The sequence below is a fragment of the Monodelphis domestica genome, chromosome 3 (genome assembly GCF_027887165.1).
Source record: "Monodelphis domestica isolate mMonDom1 chromosome 3, mMonDom1.pri, whole genome shotgun sequence".
Taxonomy (NCBI): Eukaryota; Metazoa; Chordata; class Mammalia; order Didelphimorphia; family Didelphidae; genus Monodelphis; species Monodelphis domestica.
The window spans coordinates 482,309,926-482,327,086 of record NC_077229.1 but is presented as its reverse complement, the minus strand read 5'-3'; the positions used below and the strand labels follow the sequence as shown (position 1 = coordinate 482,327,086).

Here is a 17,161-nt window from a genome sequence, read left to right as displayed (position 1 = left end):
TTTAAAAATGCGATAAAATAATTATATAAATATCTTGAGTGAAAAGATTTTTTGTTTTCAAGATTCTAATATTGAACAAAATTATCCCTACTGGCAAAGAGCTTCCAAAATAATGAAGGTGATGGGACAATCAATACATAAAAAAGCAATATAAAGAGAATAAATAGAAATAAATACTAAATAATAAAGTCCTATATAATTTAAAAGTGAGAGAGCACTAGAAATTGGCGGGGGGGGGGGATCAAGAACGACTCCATATGATGATGCAGGTATGTCAATGAGGAATGTATTCCATTCATGAAGTACAGTCTTTGGAAAATCACAGATATGAGAGGTGGAGTGTCATGTTTGAGGACTGGAGAGGTGGTAAATTTTATTGGATTATAGGGGATTAGGAAAGTAGGTTGGCACTAGATTATGAAGGACTTTAAAAACTAAACAGATTTTTATTTTTAATCTTGGAGGTAATAGGGATCAAAAAGTGTTGGTTAATGATATGATAAGGTCTTGGCTTTCACTTTGGCAACAATATTTAACATGTTCTAGAGTAGGAGAGATTTCTGTTAGGAAAAGCAATTAGAGGCAATTTATTGTTCCACGTTTTTGGACTTGTTATTTTTATTAGTCACAATGCAGACTGCTGAAGTTGTTGAGAATTTTACTTTCCTCATTAATATCAAATTTTGCCAATGTTTATAAGAAAGTTTTACATTTAATTTTGTATCATGACTGTTTTTAGTTTTAATCTAAAAAAGAATTAGTATATAATTTCCCTTCTATTTTAAGAAGTATCTAACATGATATTATTGCTGTATAGCTTATGTAGGCAAAATTTGAAAATAATAATAAAGTTAGTATAAAAATGTAGAGATTTAAAACTTGAAATACATTTTATAAGATAATATTATGGGCCATAGGGAATAATTAATAGTTGTAGAATTCCTTACAGTTTTACAGAGTAGTTTATGTAGTAGGGTATAAATACAGGGTCTGAACTAGGAATGTTCAGTTACATGGCTTTATAATTCAGTTACATGTGATAATTAAGAACAATGTTACTGATAAATCTTATCTAAACAGTGGAGAGTAAGACTGGATAAAAGAAAGCTTGTCTAGCAGTCTCAGATAGATATCCATCAAGAATTCTAATTTAGACCTTTAATGGTGAAAATTGAAAGTGGGCAAAAAACAAAAAAAAGGGTTTGTAAAAAATCTGTGTAACACACACTTTTATCCATCAGAAATGGTGGAGCTGCCATACTTGGACTTTAGCTACCATAGCATTTGATAAATATGTTTGTTGAGAAAGTAGACATGACGCTAAAGAGAACAAAGACAGAAAAAATACCTGGATTGGTTCATGTTGGAAGTGACACACTTGTGAAGTCATTGAAGGATAAGATATTTGAAGGGGGATAATATAAATGGTATGGGTTGAACCCTTCAGATTTTGTAACAACAAAAAATGGTTCTCAAGAAATAAAAAACTTCTATTTATTCTTATTCTCTATTCTATAGGAAATCACTATGAGTGTCATTGCCAGATAAATTGAGGGCATAGTGTTATATTAAGAAATGGGCAGGCTCTCCCATATAATGTTGGTTCCCAGTGGGTCACATATTTCCCATGGAATGGAGAGATTTCGGCAATATATGTAATGTCATTGACCTTTATTATTTTTTGTTTATGAATAAGCATAATTTGGGGAGAGCAAAATGCTCTTTTAGAAGTTATTTTTCAAGGTTCTACTCATTCAAAATTCTTTGAGAAATAAAAAACAAAGTCTTCTACAAAAATTCAATTGAAGAAATCAAATGAAATAGAAAACATGGAGACAAATGCTTGCAAAACATGTTCATCATTTTGATAGAGAATTATTCTGTTGAGCAAAGCTGTTGGGCCTGAGTTGTCCATTGTAGTCTGGCAGATATAGTTGTTTTTTCCTTAGATGACCAGGAAGTAATATAAAAAGTTTAAACTTTTAGTCTCTTGAGCCAATCAAATGTCAAGGATGGTTTCAGTACTTTTTAAAGGAAAAAGCTAGTCTAACCAACATGGAGAAAGAGAATAGAATATTGCTCCTACCATATGAGTGACTCATACCTTAGTTCTATCGGACACCTGATATTTTCTGTTTCCTGTTGTTCTCATTAGACTTGCTTCTCACTAGATGAGGAATTTTTACTCGCCATCTTTCAGTCTTGTCTTGTCTCTAGAATGAGGTTGCTCAGCCGCTCTCAGTGATACTTGGTTGGGTGGTCTTTGTTACTATCTACTTTGCTTATGTCTCCAAAGTCACTTAGGCCATCTCATGTTCAGACTGCTAAGGTATTATGGCTAAGATTTTCATTTAATAGGAAAGATCGATAGCTTTACACTCTTCTAATAAATGTCATCAAGAATCTCAGCAAACCACCATCATGTCTTTACTTTTCAGACTCCATGTCTGAGATAACAATCATAGCCTTTTATTACAGGTTTTTTACAATCTCACAGTGGGTTCCACTATTGTTGTCACTACTATTTTTCTGTTTCTGAAGGAAATTATAATGTATTTGGTACTGAAAATATAAATTAATTCCTAATATATTAATGTGTAATCATTTTTATAATAAACATTTTGGCACTGTATTTTACATGTGCATCATTGGATTGACAGTTATGTTTTATAGGGCTTGTTAGGTTTATGCTTTGTTTATTCTTTTTAGAAATGTTAGCCTTTTAATATTTAACTCTTATGAAAGTCAGAAGTGAGATATATAGAACTACACCTAATATGTTGGTGCAAGGTCACCTTTGGTTTATTCTTTTCAGTTCTCTGATAAAATTTGAAATGCACACTTGTGCTAAAGCTCTTTTCCCCCATTGTGTTTATGATCTCATCAATAACTTTATACTGACTATATTACAAAACAAAAGGAAACAACAAGTTTATAGGTAGAAACTGATTATTTGAAAGAGAAACATGATGATTGAAGATACATGAGATGAGATGGTACGAGATGGGATCAAATATATATGACAAATGTTTGGCTTTGTTCAGGAGAAGGACTGCCTCTGTCAGGGACTAAGGAAAGGTGGAGACAGTGGGAGATGATGTTAAGGAATTCAGAAATGAAAATGGGAGAAAAAAAGAACTCAAATTGAATTCCCTCAGTTTTCTCTGTAAAGTAAGAGACCTGGTACTCATCTGAGAGGGAGGGAAAAGATGATGTGAGAGATGTAAGGAGGGAACTGAAAGTTTGGGTTGGTTTCTGGGTGGAGTGAGAGATAAGGAATCAATAAGAGAGAAATAAAAGGAATGCCTTGCTGCACTGAGGATCCATTGGAGTTTGGTTGACATGAATTTGTAATGAATCCAGGCAGCAGGACTGGAACTTCCTCTAGAACAGGTAGTGAGATCAATCTGATGCTTATTTTTGGCAGGAGAAGAACTGCAGTAGGACAAGGCAGCAAGGGATTCATAGTGGTAGTCTCTCGGTGATCGAGAATGACTATTGTCTTTGTGCAGTTTCATCTATGGTGTACCCTCATATGGCTTTGGAGTCCAAAGGCTGAGGCGCACAGTTTGTGGCACATGGGGCATGGGACGCCAGTTGTTATGGGAGGTGCAGTTGTGGCCTGGTGTCAGCTTTCACGCGCAGCGGCAAGACGTTGATGTCGCTCATTTTCAAAGGTGGCGGCGGCACAGTTAATGTGGGTTCGCCAGCTGCTTCTGTGAGAGGCAGCGAGTTCTAGTTGCTTTGGTGTGATGCCAGCCCACTTCAAGTTGGACTTTAGCTGATCTTTGAATCTTTTCTTTGGTCGGCCTTGTTTCCTGAGTCCAGCTGACAGTTCACCATAGAATACCTGTCTTGGTATTCGCTGTGGGTCCATGCGGATGACGTGTCCAGACCATTGTAGCTGGGTTTTGAGGACCATGACTTCGATGCTGGTGGAGTTGGCTCTGTCGAGGACTTCCTGATTGGTGATTCGGTCCTGCCATTGGATCCTCATGATTGACCGGAGAGAGCGTTGGTGGAATTGCTCCAGCTGTTTCATGTGCTTCCGGTACAGTGTCCATGTCTCGCAACCGTACAGGAGCAAGCTGAGGACCACTGCGTTATACACTTTGAGCTTCGTTGCAGTGCTTACACCGCTGTGTTGGAGGACTTTGCAGCACAGCTGCCCAAGTGCCTGGCTGGCCTTTTGGATTCTGGCATTCATCTCGTGGTCTAGGGACCCGTCATTGGCGATGGTGCTGCCCAGATACTTGAAAGTGTTGATGTTAGAAAGCTGCGTGCAGTTGATTGTAATGCACGGCTGGTTCGTTGGCCTCCCTGGTGCAGGTTGAAACAACACCTCTGTTTTGATGAGGCTGATAGTGAGGCCAAACAGTTTTGTTGCGGTGGAGAACCTGTCCACAATGGTTTGGAGATGATTTTCTTGGTGGGCCATGAGAGCACAGTCATCTGCAAAGAGAGCTTCCAGGATGAGTCTCTGTTGTCTTTGTTTTTGCAGTCAGGCGGTGAAGGTCGAATAGTGAGCCATCCAGTCGGTATTTGATGTAGATGCCCAGGTCTAGATCCATCACAGCATGTCGTAATACTTGGGTGAAAAATAAGTTGAATAGTACTGGAGCGAGGACACAGCCTTGTTTCACGCCATTGGAGATGTTAAAGCGATCAGAAGTCTCTCCACCAGATAGGATCCCTGTCATGTCGACATGAAAGAGCTGGATCAGTTTGATGAATTTTGCTGGGCAACCGAGCTTGCTGAGGATCACCCACAATGCGTCCCTGTTCACTGTGTCGAACGCCTTTGTCAGGTCTATGAAGACAATGTAGAGACTCAGGTTCTGCCCAAGGCATTTTTCCTGCATTTGCCTCACCGTGAAGACCATGTCAATGGTGCTGCAATCTTGTCGGAAGCCACATTGTGATTCAGGCAGGTTCTGCTCTGAAACAGATGACAGGAGTCTGTTGAGTATAACACGGGCGAGGATCTTTCCGGCAGTGGAGAGTAGTGAGATGCCTCTGTAGTTGTCACAGGCTGCTCGTGAGCCTTTGTTCTTGTATAGGGCTACGATGGAGGCATCTCTGAGTTCTGGGGGCATGTCTTCCTCTTCCCATATGCTGGTCAGCACTATGTACCTCGGTTGGGATCCCGTCTTTACCGGGTGCCTTGCCTGCACTCATTTGTTGAATGGCTTTTTGGACTTCCTCTATTGAAGGAGGGATGTCAAGTTGTTCAAAGATGCGGTTTTGGGTGATCTGGTCAAGGACGCTTTGGTCGACTGAAGAGGGTCGGTTGAGAAGCTGACTGAAGTGTTCTTTCTACCTGTTGCTGATGCCTTTTTTATCTTTTATGAGAGTGTCACCTTCAGAGGATAGCAAGGGAGTGGTGGTGGGTTTTAATGGCCCATAGACAGTCTTGAGGGCACTGAAAAATTGTTTGTAGTTTTTCATATCAGCAAACCACTGGATTGCTTCTGCCTTTTTTTCCCACCATCAGTCTTGCATCTTCCTGATCTCACGCTGCGCCATGGCTTGGAGAGACTTGAATCTGTCCTTTTTAGGAGCAGAGTTTGGGTTATTTTGCCACTCCATAAAGGCTTTGTTCTTCTTGCTCAGTAGGTCTTCAATAGCAGTGTTGTTCTCGTCAAACCAGTCCTGGTGGTTGCATTGTTTTGGGCCTAGGACTGCCTTTGATGTTTCCTTCACTGAGTCTCTGAACTGGTTCCATTTCTCGGTTGAGCTTCCAGTGAGTGGTCCCTTGGCAGACACCTTGTTGTCTAGGCAGGACTGGAATGTTTGCAAATAAGATGGATCTCTAAGACGACTCACGTTGTAAAATGTGCGAACTGTCTGGGTGCATTTTGGATGGCGAGGCGCAATGCACATTTGAAGAGTCGCTCCAACCAATCGGTGGTCTGTCCAGCATTCAGCTCCTCTCATGGCTCTGGTGATCTTTACATCCTGGATGTCTCGCCAGCGTACAATGATGTAGTCAATGAGATGCCACTGTTTTGATCTTGGGTGCATCCACGTTGTTTTATATTTGTTCACCATTCTAAACACAGTGTTCATGATGGTGAGTTCAAACTCTGAGCATTTGCTGAGTAGCAGTAGGCCGTTGTTTATTTTGCCCACACCGTGTTTGCCGAGCACTCCTTTCCATCTTTCATGATCCTGGCCAACGCGGGTGTTGAAGTCTCCCAGCAGTATCAGCTTGTCATTTGTGGGCACTGAGTGCAGGAAGGCACTCAGGTCAGAGTAGAACTGCTTAATGGTCTCCTCTGTGCTGGTCAGTGTTGGGGCATATGCACTGATGATTGTGGCATACCGGTCTTTGCTGAGAGGCAAATGGATCTTCATGAGCCTCTCGCTGATGCCCACAGGCAAGTCTGGCAGCTGTAGATACCAACACTGGTATAGATACCAACAAATTGAAATGACTAACCATTCATTTGGAATGGAGAGTTGAAGAAAGTGAAGTCAGAGTTGGTTAAATGGCTGAGAAAATATTGGGACATAGAGAGAATGGATGTATCAATGAGGTCAAAGGAGTGGTTTATTAGGGAAGAAGTATAGGAAGAAAGAATTATGAGCCTATGGCTAGATAGGGGAATATGAGAGTTTCTAATTATATAGTAGCTGAGTTGAATCTTGAAGGAAGTGAGGAATTCTATAAGACTCAAGAGAAGTAAGGGATATATGGATTTTGCTCCAGCTCTACCTTATTGTTTTTTGTTTGAGGAGCAGCCAGCCCTGGAGTTGGGAGGACCTGGGTTCAAATATAGCCCTAACATACTTTATGGCTTTGTGACCCTGGGCAAATCATTTAACCCCAATTGCCCATACTGATATTCTGCTTTAGAACTGGTATTTAGTAATGATTTTAAAACAGAAGGTAAGAGTTTAAAAAGAAAAAAAAAGAAAACATATTGTTTGAGTCTTCTAATCCATTCTGTTATCTATTTTACAAATAGATTCATCCTATTCTCATTATAAAAATCTTCCATAGAGCTAGGAAGCAGTGAGATTTGAAACATGTTCTCACATCAGCCAATATTTACATCATACTTTTACCAAATTGGAGGTTCTTTCTTTATCTTGAACTTGTTTTTCAAAATATTTTGTTTATCATTTTCAGTATGATTTGTTTCTTTCCTCACTTAATGAAATATTCTTAGCATTTAGATATATAGCAAACTTTGAAATTCACTCACAGCAGAAAAATCAAATCTTAGAGTATCACTAATTCCTCAGCAGGTCATTTGATTTCAGGAGAGCATAATAATGGACAATAATATTTATGGGATTATGCAGAAGAAAAACTACACTATTTCATTCTTTTAAAATTATTTTTTTTCCATGTTGCCAAAATTCTCCTAGAAAGCTTCAATGGCTTTTAAATTAACATAAATAAATAAAATAACATAACACAGAGATCTTTAATAATCCAATTTCAGAAAAAGAAGGCTTGGTGGATTTACAAGAAGTACTTTATTACACTTTTAAAGGACAATTAGTACTAATATTACATAAGTCATTCTTGAGAAGTGAGAACAAAAGCACATTACCCGCTTCCTTTTGAGACTTCTTAAATTTGCATTTCTTTTGATAATTTCCTCATTTCTCTTAAAATGTTGTCAGAATAAAGAATTGAAGAAGAAAGCCCTGCATCTCTGAAGTTGTTTGGCTTTTTGTGACATCATTAGTTAACTTTGGTTTGTCATCCTTGCAATACTGGATTAGGGATATTTAAATCTAAGAAAAGACCTGTTACTTCTATGTTTTATTACTAATATTACTTTTCTTTTCATTTAGACACCAAGCCTAAAACTGCCCTTTTGTAATGCCCTTCTATCCTGAGAATTCTCAAGTTCTCTTCACCTCCAACCCCTAGCCCTGAAATTGATTATACTTCAATTAATAAATTTCAATCCCCAAAGTGAAAACTAGTTTGGAGAAATGTTGGTTTTGAATATTTTGGTAACTTTATCATTCATTGTCATGGATTTTCCTTCCTAACTTAGAATTTAAGGATATTATAACAATATTTTTGTCAAAATTTGTATGTTCTGACAAGTTTTTTCCCCTCAATCTAGGAGAAAAAGGAGAAATTATCTAAATTTGATTCAATTCGACATTCCATTGCTGGGATGATTCGGTCTCCCAAATCTGTGCTGGGCTCTCCATCAGTAAGTAGGATTAACTATTGATGTTTTTGTAAATATTTTTGTTATCCTAGAAATAAGATAATTTTTAGATTTTGGATGCCTCAATGAAGCATCAAGGGAAGATCTCAGTAAATATGTTTCATTTGTAAATTATACTTAAGGAGATTAGCTTACCTTTGCATTGAAATGTACACGAGGCCCTAATTTGTCCAGTAGTAAGATCAGTTTTATTTTGTGCTAAATCATTTTAGAGTAGCAATTATTACTTGACCAAGTATTTATCTATCTAAGTATTAGTAATTTTTAATATTATTTCTGTTACAAAAATACATGGAACCTTATTGATATGTACATATATCATACAAATATAGCTAGTAAAAAAGTATCCACAACATTAGTTTACTCTTTTTATTTGTAGCAGCTCATTGACTTAGGGAATTAATATTCTTATCCCTCTTTATATGTTTTTTAATTTTTTTATCTGTTTTCTAATTCTGTGAAGTTAATTACTCATTTCAACTATCCACAATAAAGCTTTAATATAGTTTCTTTTGTATTGCAGAACAAATATACTATATACATTAAAAATTGCTAATCTTTTGAATACTTTTAGTGGTATTTCTGTATTTTTCTACCAAGTAAACATCATTATAAGTATGTCAGTATGCACATATGTTATGTGTCATACACATATACATTAAACTTTTTCATTTAAGGGAAATAGAATAATTTTATAGAAAGTAGAAATTAAAATGTTCATATCTTTGTTGGCTAATTAACTTAATAGCTCACCAACCTTTTGAATTCACTTCTTTTATTTATTGATGCTTGTCCCAGAGAAGCAATAGAGCACAGTTTTTTGCTTGAGCATATTAGGTAAATCCCGTCATAGCAAAGGATTACAAAACCCCACTGAAAAGATTACTAAATCCTGGATTATCTACTGTTGTTTTGTTTATTTGAAGATTTTTTAAATTTGTGAAATAATTTTTAAAAGAACTATTTCAAATTATTTGAGAACTATTTAAAAATAGAAAATATACATGAAATTAAAAAATATTTAGTAAAACAATTGGTTCAGATGGCTGCTAGTTAAGAGGAAAAAAAATCTTCAACATATTTATCTTTCATTGGCAGTGGTGTCAGTTCCAATAAAAGGAATCATTTTTATGGGAATTGTAGAAGTAGAAGTGACATAAATGGTGACTATCTAGTATGGGATTGAAAGACAAAAATGAAACCAATACTTTCAAAAAAGCAAGATCACTGGGGATGGAACAGTGGTTCTTGACCATTGATTTTCTTTTTCAGAGAAGTGTAAAAATTCTGCAAATGACAATTAACTATTGTAACTATAGTTCTAGGGAGTGTGTCTTGGGGCATTGACAGGTAAATGAAGTCACACAAGAGTTAGAAATTTGAACCTAGGCCATCCTTACTCTGAAGCCACCATTCCATTTTCTATATCACAGAAGCTTTCTTGCAAAAAATTATTCTTTAAGAAATGTCTGTCAAAATCCATATTTTTTTCCTTGCTTTTCAGAAGAATAATTCCCTATAGACCTTTTTAAACTTAGCAACTATATTTAGTCAATTAAAGGAAGTACCCATTTGTGACTTAGTTGTACAATAATTTGATTTTCCAAAGCCAAGAGTACAGAAAGCTAGGTCTAGAGTTTGTAAATATAAAATAAATAATATACTTAAGGGTCACTTTTTTCAGGGCAGAGGATCCTAGGTTGGTGTGAGCACCATGTCTAATTTGGTCTTGCAGGTAATTGAGGTTCTTGTGGGCATGTCCAAAAGAGGTCAGCTGAGTGGGAAATGAAGATAAATTGGAAATTCAGAACATTTATTATGTTAATTATATACTGAGTTAACATGCTTTCACAGTCACAGTATATATCCTGCTATTTATTTGCAATGTTAGTGAGTTAATGTTATGAAAACATAACTTTACTCTTCTAGCACTTTTACCCCAACCATGTTTCTTAAAATAATCTTTAGTATATACACTGACAATTATTTCAGTAAAATCAGTTTTAGGCATTGCCTTTCCTCAATCTGATTAAATTACATTTCTCAAAGATCATATATAACTATTAAAATATCCATTTCCTTTAGTAAGTTTCCCATTATTATTTTTATTTTATGTCTACAAAATCTCTATTAGGCATAAAACATTTTGTAAAAAGAAAATAGTTCTTATGCCTTTGAGAATTTAGGGAAATATTTATTTCCCTGATTCAGCTAACAGACCACAAGAAACCTAGAAAAGTCCCCACAAACCTAATTTTTCAAAGAGCACTCAGAGTTTGAAGCAGAAACAATTTAATAAGCATCCCTTGCAGACAACATTGAGAGTTTATTTCAAATTAAACATATTATATTTAATAAAATCTGTTTCAGATCATCATATGACATAATGCTTTCTTGCGTTATTTAAGTAGACAGACATTTTGTTGTTTGTTTTACAGGGTTGTTGTTGTTGTTTTTTGTAGAGAATTTTTTATTGGCCTGCTTGTTATATTATATGGTACAACTTCTACCCTATGTCGTTATGGATGAAGAAATTGAAACCCAGAAGGGTGAAATTATTTGCCTTATAATGCCAATTGGTTCTTGGTTTAGGAGACATATTTTAAATGCTGAGTTGGGAGTGCCCTTTGAAAAATGCTTTAGTGAGCCTACATTTTTTGACAAACCCATCATATGCCCTGTAGATACTAGAAAAATAATTAGATAACACCAGTGAGATAATACCTTATAATTAGCACTTTCATTTTATACATTATTGACATGAATGTTATTTACCTTATGTTTTTGTTGCCTTACAATTTAATGTAATAATGTAGAGGAAAAGAAAAGGTATGTTTTTCTGATATGAAACAGTAATCCCTTAATTAAGATATTTTTGTTTACTTTTATAAATGCAGTTTCAATATTTGCTTAGGTTATGTATTGATATGTTGCATATAATATTTGCAGTATTATAATATTTAGTTTCCACTCTAGTATAGGGAAATGGAGTTATTATTTTGTATAACATAAGAAACCTCTTGTATTTTTTAGTGCTCTCCATCGAAAGTAGCAGAGAAACCTTGTACTTCCTCTAAAAAGGCATGTTATTAAGTTCAGGTTAATTATTATGTATTTTTTAAAATGTTAGCTGTCTTTTATTATTCTCAAGGTCTTTATTTACATTTTTTGCCTAGGCTCTAAGATCCAAAGAATGAGAAACAAGGGAGGATAAAAAGTTAAGTTTCTTGTATCATATGAATCACTGCTATATCCAATATTTTCTTGTATAGCCATCCTTAGAAAAAATTGGTCTAGTTTTTATACCATCAGAAGTAAGTTTTATTTTATTAGCAATATAACACATATTCAAGTTTATTAGATTAAACAAAGGATGGCTAACAGAATATTATCTCACTTTGAAGGAGCAAAGCTATCTTTTTATTATGATGACTGGATCTTAAAAGTAAATGACAGAGATCACATCAGTTTGATAATATCCTTTGATTAGGAAATCCCAAATTGGTCCTTATTTTTTCTTCTACTGAGAGTCAATGTTGTACTGACTTAATGGAGTTAAAATAATATTCTAAGAAATAGACTTGTATGTAATTATGGAATTGTAAAAGTGCTTTCTTTCCCCAAAGTGGTGAATTTTGGTAATTAATTTTGCCACCTTTTAGACATTGTTATAGGATAACAAAAAGAAGAGAGAAATATATATCAGAAGAAAGGAGATGGTAGATGTAGAATAGTCAAAATGGTAGGAGAGTGCTGAAGAGTAAGAAATTAAAAGTGTGGCAAGTGGTAATTGAAATAACAGTAGGGAAATGAGAAAAGCAAGTGGAGGGGAAATGCTAAGAATTATAGAACAAAGATATATAAATAAGGGAAGAAAAGAAGTAAAAAAAAAGAGAGAAGACAGAGGAAAACAGAAGATGCTGCTGACAGCAGAATTATTAGACAAGCAATGAAAGGTAAAGAAAGCACATTTCACTAGAGAGTGTCTCATCCCACAAGAATACTGCAGGACAGGCAACCAAAGAAAGGTGAAGTTTGCCTAATCTAAGGTAATTTTTGTTCTTGACTTAGAAGTGATCTATCTTGTTGGTTTTTTTTTTTTTAAGTTTATAAGAAGATTACCTAGATTAGAGCATTTCTTGCATTTGAATTTTGCTTCTTGGCATACACTAAATAATCATTATATTATCATATAAAGACTAAAAGAGGGGGTAATATCTGCAACAGGGAAGAACATTTGGCAACAAAGATGATAGAAGTTTAGTTAATATTTCTGTTAGACATAATTTTTTAACTTAGGAGCTTTCATTTTCATTTATTATACTTATATAGGAAAAATTAATGTCTTATACTAATTAACTACTTGATAGTCACCAATTAAAAAACAGAACTAGTTGACAATAGGAATATAATGAGGCTTTTAATTATTTTTTTTAGTTATTATTCTTGTCAAGGACACTTTGTTTAGAAAGATCCTCATAGCCCTACAATTTGCCTCCTCTTCTGATTTTTACTGTTTCTGAAATTGGATCATTAAAAAATTTTAGGTCCATATTTTAATTTTTCACACATTAGAATAATTGAATTTTATTAACTATTTTACATTTTAATACACATAATTATTAAACCAAATAGTTTGGTTTTGCAATATTATACCCTTCCCAAACTGGTTTCTTTATTCTTACATATGTCTGGATTTGCAAGTCTCTTCTTAAACTTGGAGTTCCTTTATATTCCTAGAGTTGCAATACCATTTTATGCTTGATAATTAGATCCTTCCAACTTCTTCCTAATAATTCTACATGGAGTTAACTTTTAAAAGTAAAGTGATTTCCCCCCTTATTTTAGAATTTCATGATCTGCCAAGAAATAATTGATTCAGTGAAAAGTAATGATTATTTAAGTGTAAGCACTGAAATTTGATTCTTTGGTTAAATTACATAGGGAATTTTACTTGAATTCTTTTCCATACTGTTCTATAAAATTTAGATCTTTATTTTAAAGATTTTAACTTTTTTGCAATTTGTTGTCCTTTAAAAGAAAACTTACATTTTTTAAATTAAACTGTGACGAAGATTAAATGTATTTTTTTCATTATTACATTTTTGGTGATCCACCATAAATTCTAATAAAATGATGGTATACTTCCTCATTCCACCTCTCTTGCTCCCTGCACTGGCCTATCCCCTAAATAGAAATTTGGGTGCTGTCCACTATTGCTTCTCATTTGTTCCCTGGTGTTCACCAGGATCTTTAGTTGCCTACTTTGTCCAGCCTTGTCTTGTGACAGTGAGCCTTAGTTAAAAAATAACTAGTCAGAAGACTAGAAGAGTTTTTAGAAGAGAGAAACTTCTTTTATTTAAATGTCAATGTAGGATATTTTTCTGTCATTAGCAAAATATCAGCTATTTTGTCCAAAAGAAAAGTTTTCTTCCAACTTAGTTTTCTTTTATATGTGATAATAAACATTTGGGTACTTGTGGACATCCTAAGAGCACTCTGGACTGAGCATCCTGAATAATATTTCTTATACGTGTCTATTATAGCATCAAAATATATAGAATTCTATTGAGATGAATATTGCAAAAAATATATTTCTATAATGGTCATAGAGAAGCAAATCTGAATTTGCAAGAATAAAGGTAGAACCCTCTCCTTTATATCAATCCATATAACCTTCAGCCCAGGATGCACAACACCTTTGTACCTTTAGCTGTAGCTAGAAAAGAGGCTAATTTATTGAGATAATAGACATTTAGTCTTCTTTCTAAGAGAAACTAATTAACAAAACAAGTGGTTATGTGTTCCCAAAGTGACAAATATAATTTATTTGCTATATGCAAGAATGGAGTTGAAAGTAAAGTTTAGAAACCATCTAATCAAGCTTCCTTCTTGGTTTAGGAATATTCCCTATGGTGGAAAATTCATGAATTTTGTTTTTGAGCAGAAATTTTCTAATAGAAAATTCTTCTTTATCTTAAATTTAAATCTGTTACTTTCCCATTTTATTCAATGGAAAGTACCCTGAATGTGGATTCAGAAGACTTGGGCTAGACTCTGGGCTCTGGCTTACTATCTGTGTGACCCTAGACAAGTTTGTTTGGCCTCTCTAGACCTCAGTTTCCTCATCTGTAAAATAAGGGTATTGGACTAGATGTCTTTCGATACCTTCCTACTCTGAATCTATGATCCTTTGACCTAATTGTCCCCCTTTTGCCCTTTAGAAAGATAGAATAAATTTCATTCTTTTTTTTATTTCGAAGCTCTTGAAATATATGACATTATAATTTCCTCTAAATCTTTTCTTCTCTTGATTCAACAACCATATTTCCCTTATCCATTAATCATTGTTTTGGATTGGACCCTTTTAACATCCTGGTCATCCATTTTGAATATTTTACAGTTTGTTATTGGCCCTCTTAAAATATGATAACAAGATCCTTGTCCTACAAGAAAATTTTGTAGCAACCGTGATTAAAGATGTACGCATGCATCTAAGCAAACTCTGAAATTACTAATAGGTGTCCAATTGCTACCAGATGTCATAGTCAAGTTTCTTATTCAATATCTCGCTCTGTTTAGAATATCCTTTCTTATCATCTACGCAGGCTTAGGATCATTATTTGTAGAGTAGGAAGAGATCATCTAGATTTACCACCACCATCTCCCTCCTATTTTTAAAGATGAGGAAATAATTGAAGTAACATGCCCAATATTAGAGATAGTAAGTAGCAGAATCAGAATTTGAATGAGCCCTCTGAGAGAAAAACCTGTGCATTTTCCATTCTGCCATACCACTTCTTCCTACCCTTCCTAGAGTATGATCAGAATGGCAAAGGCAACTACATGTCTGAGCCTAGGACGTTACTGCTTATGTTGATTTCCTTTTTTATGACATTTTTCATAGGAACATAGATTTAGAGCTGGAAGGGACCTTAGAGGTCATGTAGACCAGCTCCCTCATTTTACAGGTAAGGAAATTGAAGCCTAGAGAGGTTAAGTGTCTTGCCCAGGATGTCATAGGTAGTATGCAGAAAAATAGGCAAACCCATATTCTCTGGCTCCAAGTCCAATGCTCTTTCCACTGCACCACATTGTATTCCTTTACCAAAGAGGGAGAAAAAAGAATTACTTGTTTTAATAATTTTTGTTGACTGTGTTCTTGATAATGAATAATGATAATGAATCATTGTCTGAGCATTGAATCTTTTATGGTTTTTTAAAAAAAATCATTTTTGGAATAGGATTGGATTTAAGTGAAACTTGGGAAAAGTAGCATACTTTATATCACAGGTTTCTCAGGTAATATCTGTAAAAACCTCAATGTTCCATCCTTTTCTAGGCAATTGGTTGTTCCTTAAGTACATATAGTATGTTTATCAAAATTGTATTAGAGAAGGAATACTTTTTTGCCCAATTTTGTATTTTAAAATGTACTTGGTGAATATGTTAACAAATTGATGGATTAAAAGGACAGCCAAGAGAATAAAGCAAATACTAACTATAACAATAGAAAAGGAAAAGAGAATAAATGGACAAACAACTTAGCATGATATAGATAGAAGGAATTATTGAGCTGTTATGACATTTTAGTCATTAAAATTACTTTAATATGTGTTTGCAAAAAAAAGTTAGATTGTGTTTAATATTGTTTGTTATTATTTTTTAAAATTAAGTAATTTAGTTTAATTGAAAAAAAAAATAACACCATTCATCCTAAAATAAAGTGATTATCAGTTCCTTTTTGTTCATTTGTAGAAAATGATTTTTAATTCTTCATCATTTTAAAGGGAAAATTAATGAAGTTTAGATGGATAATTTTTTTACATGAAAAAATCTTAAATATCATGAACCATAAAATCAAGTTAGAGAAAGATATTAAAATCTCAGTTGAATCCTTTCATGTTCAGAGATGTAAATCTAGTTAAAATTAATTACAAATGTATAAAAATGTTCTAGAACTTTTTTATTCTTAAAATGCCCCAGGTTCCTCAATATCTAGCCATATGCATACTCAGTAAATATTATTTAGAGTAGAGAGCACCAAACTTTCATCTTCTGTGGAATCTTTATTGAGGGAAGTTTTTAGGATTTTTAAAATCATGTACCTTTCCTATACAGTAAGAAATGGCCAAAACCATTAATTAAATGTACCTAAGCTTAGCTTAATATCTTTTTTTGAAAACCTCATTAAAAGCCAAATAGATAAATGTTATTTTAGAAGAACTTTGTGGAAAACATGAACTCTATTTCCTATCCTTAAAAGATCTTCCACAGAGCTAAGAGAATCAAAGATTTCATAAACTACTTAGTACAGTTTCCAGTATGTTCTCCATAATACACTGTATAGAATATTGCTGTAACTAATGAATATAAGTTTTTGTTTCACTTTTCATTTCAGATGGAAAATGTTGATCCCTTGGGGAATCATCCTAATTGATTTTGGGTATCCGAAGTGGTGCCATGTATAACCTATATCAAATTGCTTGCCTTTTAAAGATTATGGGGAGTTGAGGGAGAAAAGGAGGAAATTTGGAACTCAAAATTAAAAAAAAAACAACAAATGTTAAAAATCGTTTTTACATGTAATTGAGAAAACAATAAAATAATAATTTAAAAAAGAAGTGGTGAATAAAACAGAAGCAGGTTTAACTAACTTTCTGTATTATGAAGAAAATTCTTTTATTCAGCCACACTGTAGTTTTAAAAGGATTTTTACTCTATTATATCTTTTTATTTTAATAAGAATTTTGTGAAGAAATGATTACATGAGGAAATAAGTATTACCCTCATTTTAAAGGTGAGGAAACTGAGGCTCAGAGGCAAGTTAACTTGCCTAAAGTCAACTAGGAATTGAATTCAAGTTTTCTAATCAAATGTTCTTTCCACTGTACTGTGCTGTCTTCTAGGCACATTTTGTCTTATCAGTTCCATGATTCAAATTTTCCATGATGCTT

General features: G+C 34.2%; 1 protein-coding gene across 12 annotated transcripts in view; it reads left to right on the top strand.

The window, feature by feature from the left end:
- Nucleotides 1-17,161, top strand: part of FER (FER tyrosine kinase) — a 258,919-nt gene that overhangs the window by 107,506 nt on the left and 134,252 nt on the right. For 8 of the 12 annotated variants that reach the window (XR_008917907.1, XM_056824726.1, XM_056824719.1 and 5 more), the window contains 2 exons: nt 8,094-8,186; nt 11,238-11,285. Coding sequence is in view for 11 of the 12 variants with exons in the window: in XM_056824726.1 (XP_056680704.1) it covers nt 8,094-8,186; nt 11,238-11,285 (141 nt within the window). In the remaining variant the exon portion in view is untranslated. Of the gene's footprint in view, nt 1-8,093; nt 8,187-11,237; nt 11,286-11,380; nt 11,422-17,161 lie in introns of all 12 variants that reach the window. The other 4 variants (XM_056824725.1, XM_056824723.1, XM_056824724.1 and 1 more) reach the window with 2 other exon arrangements.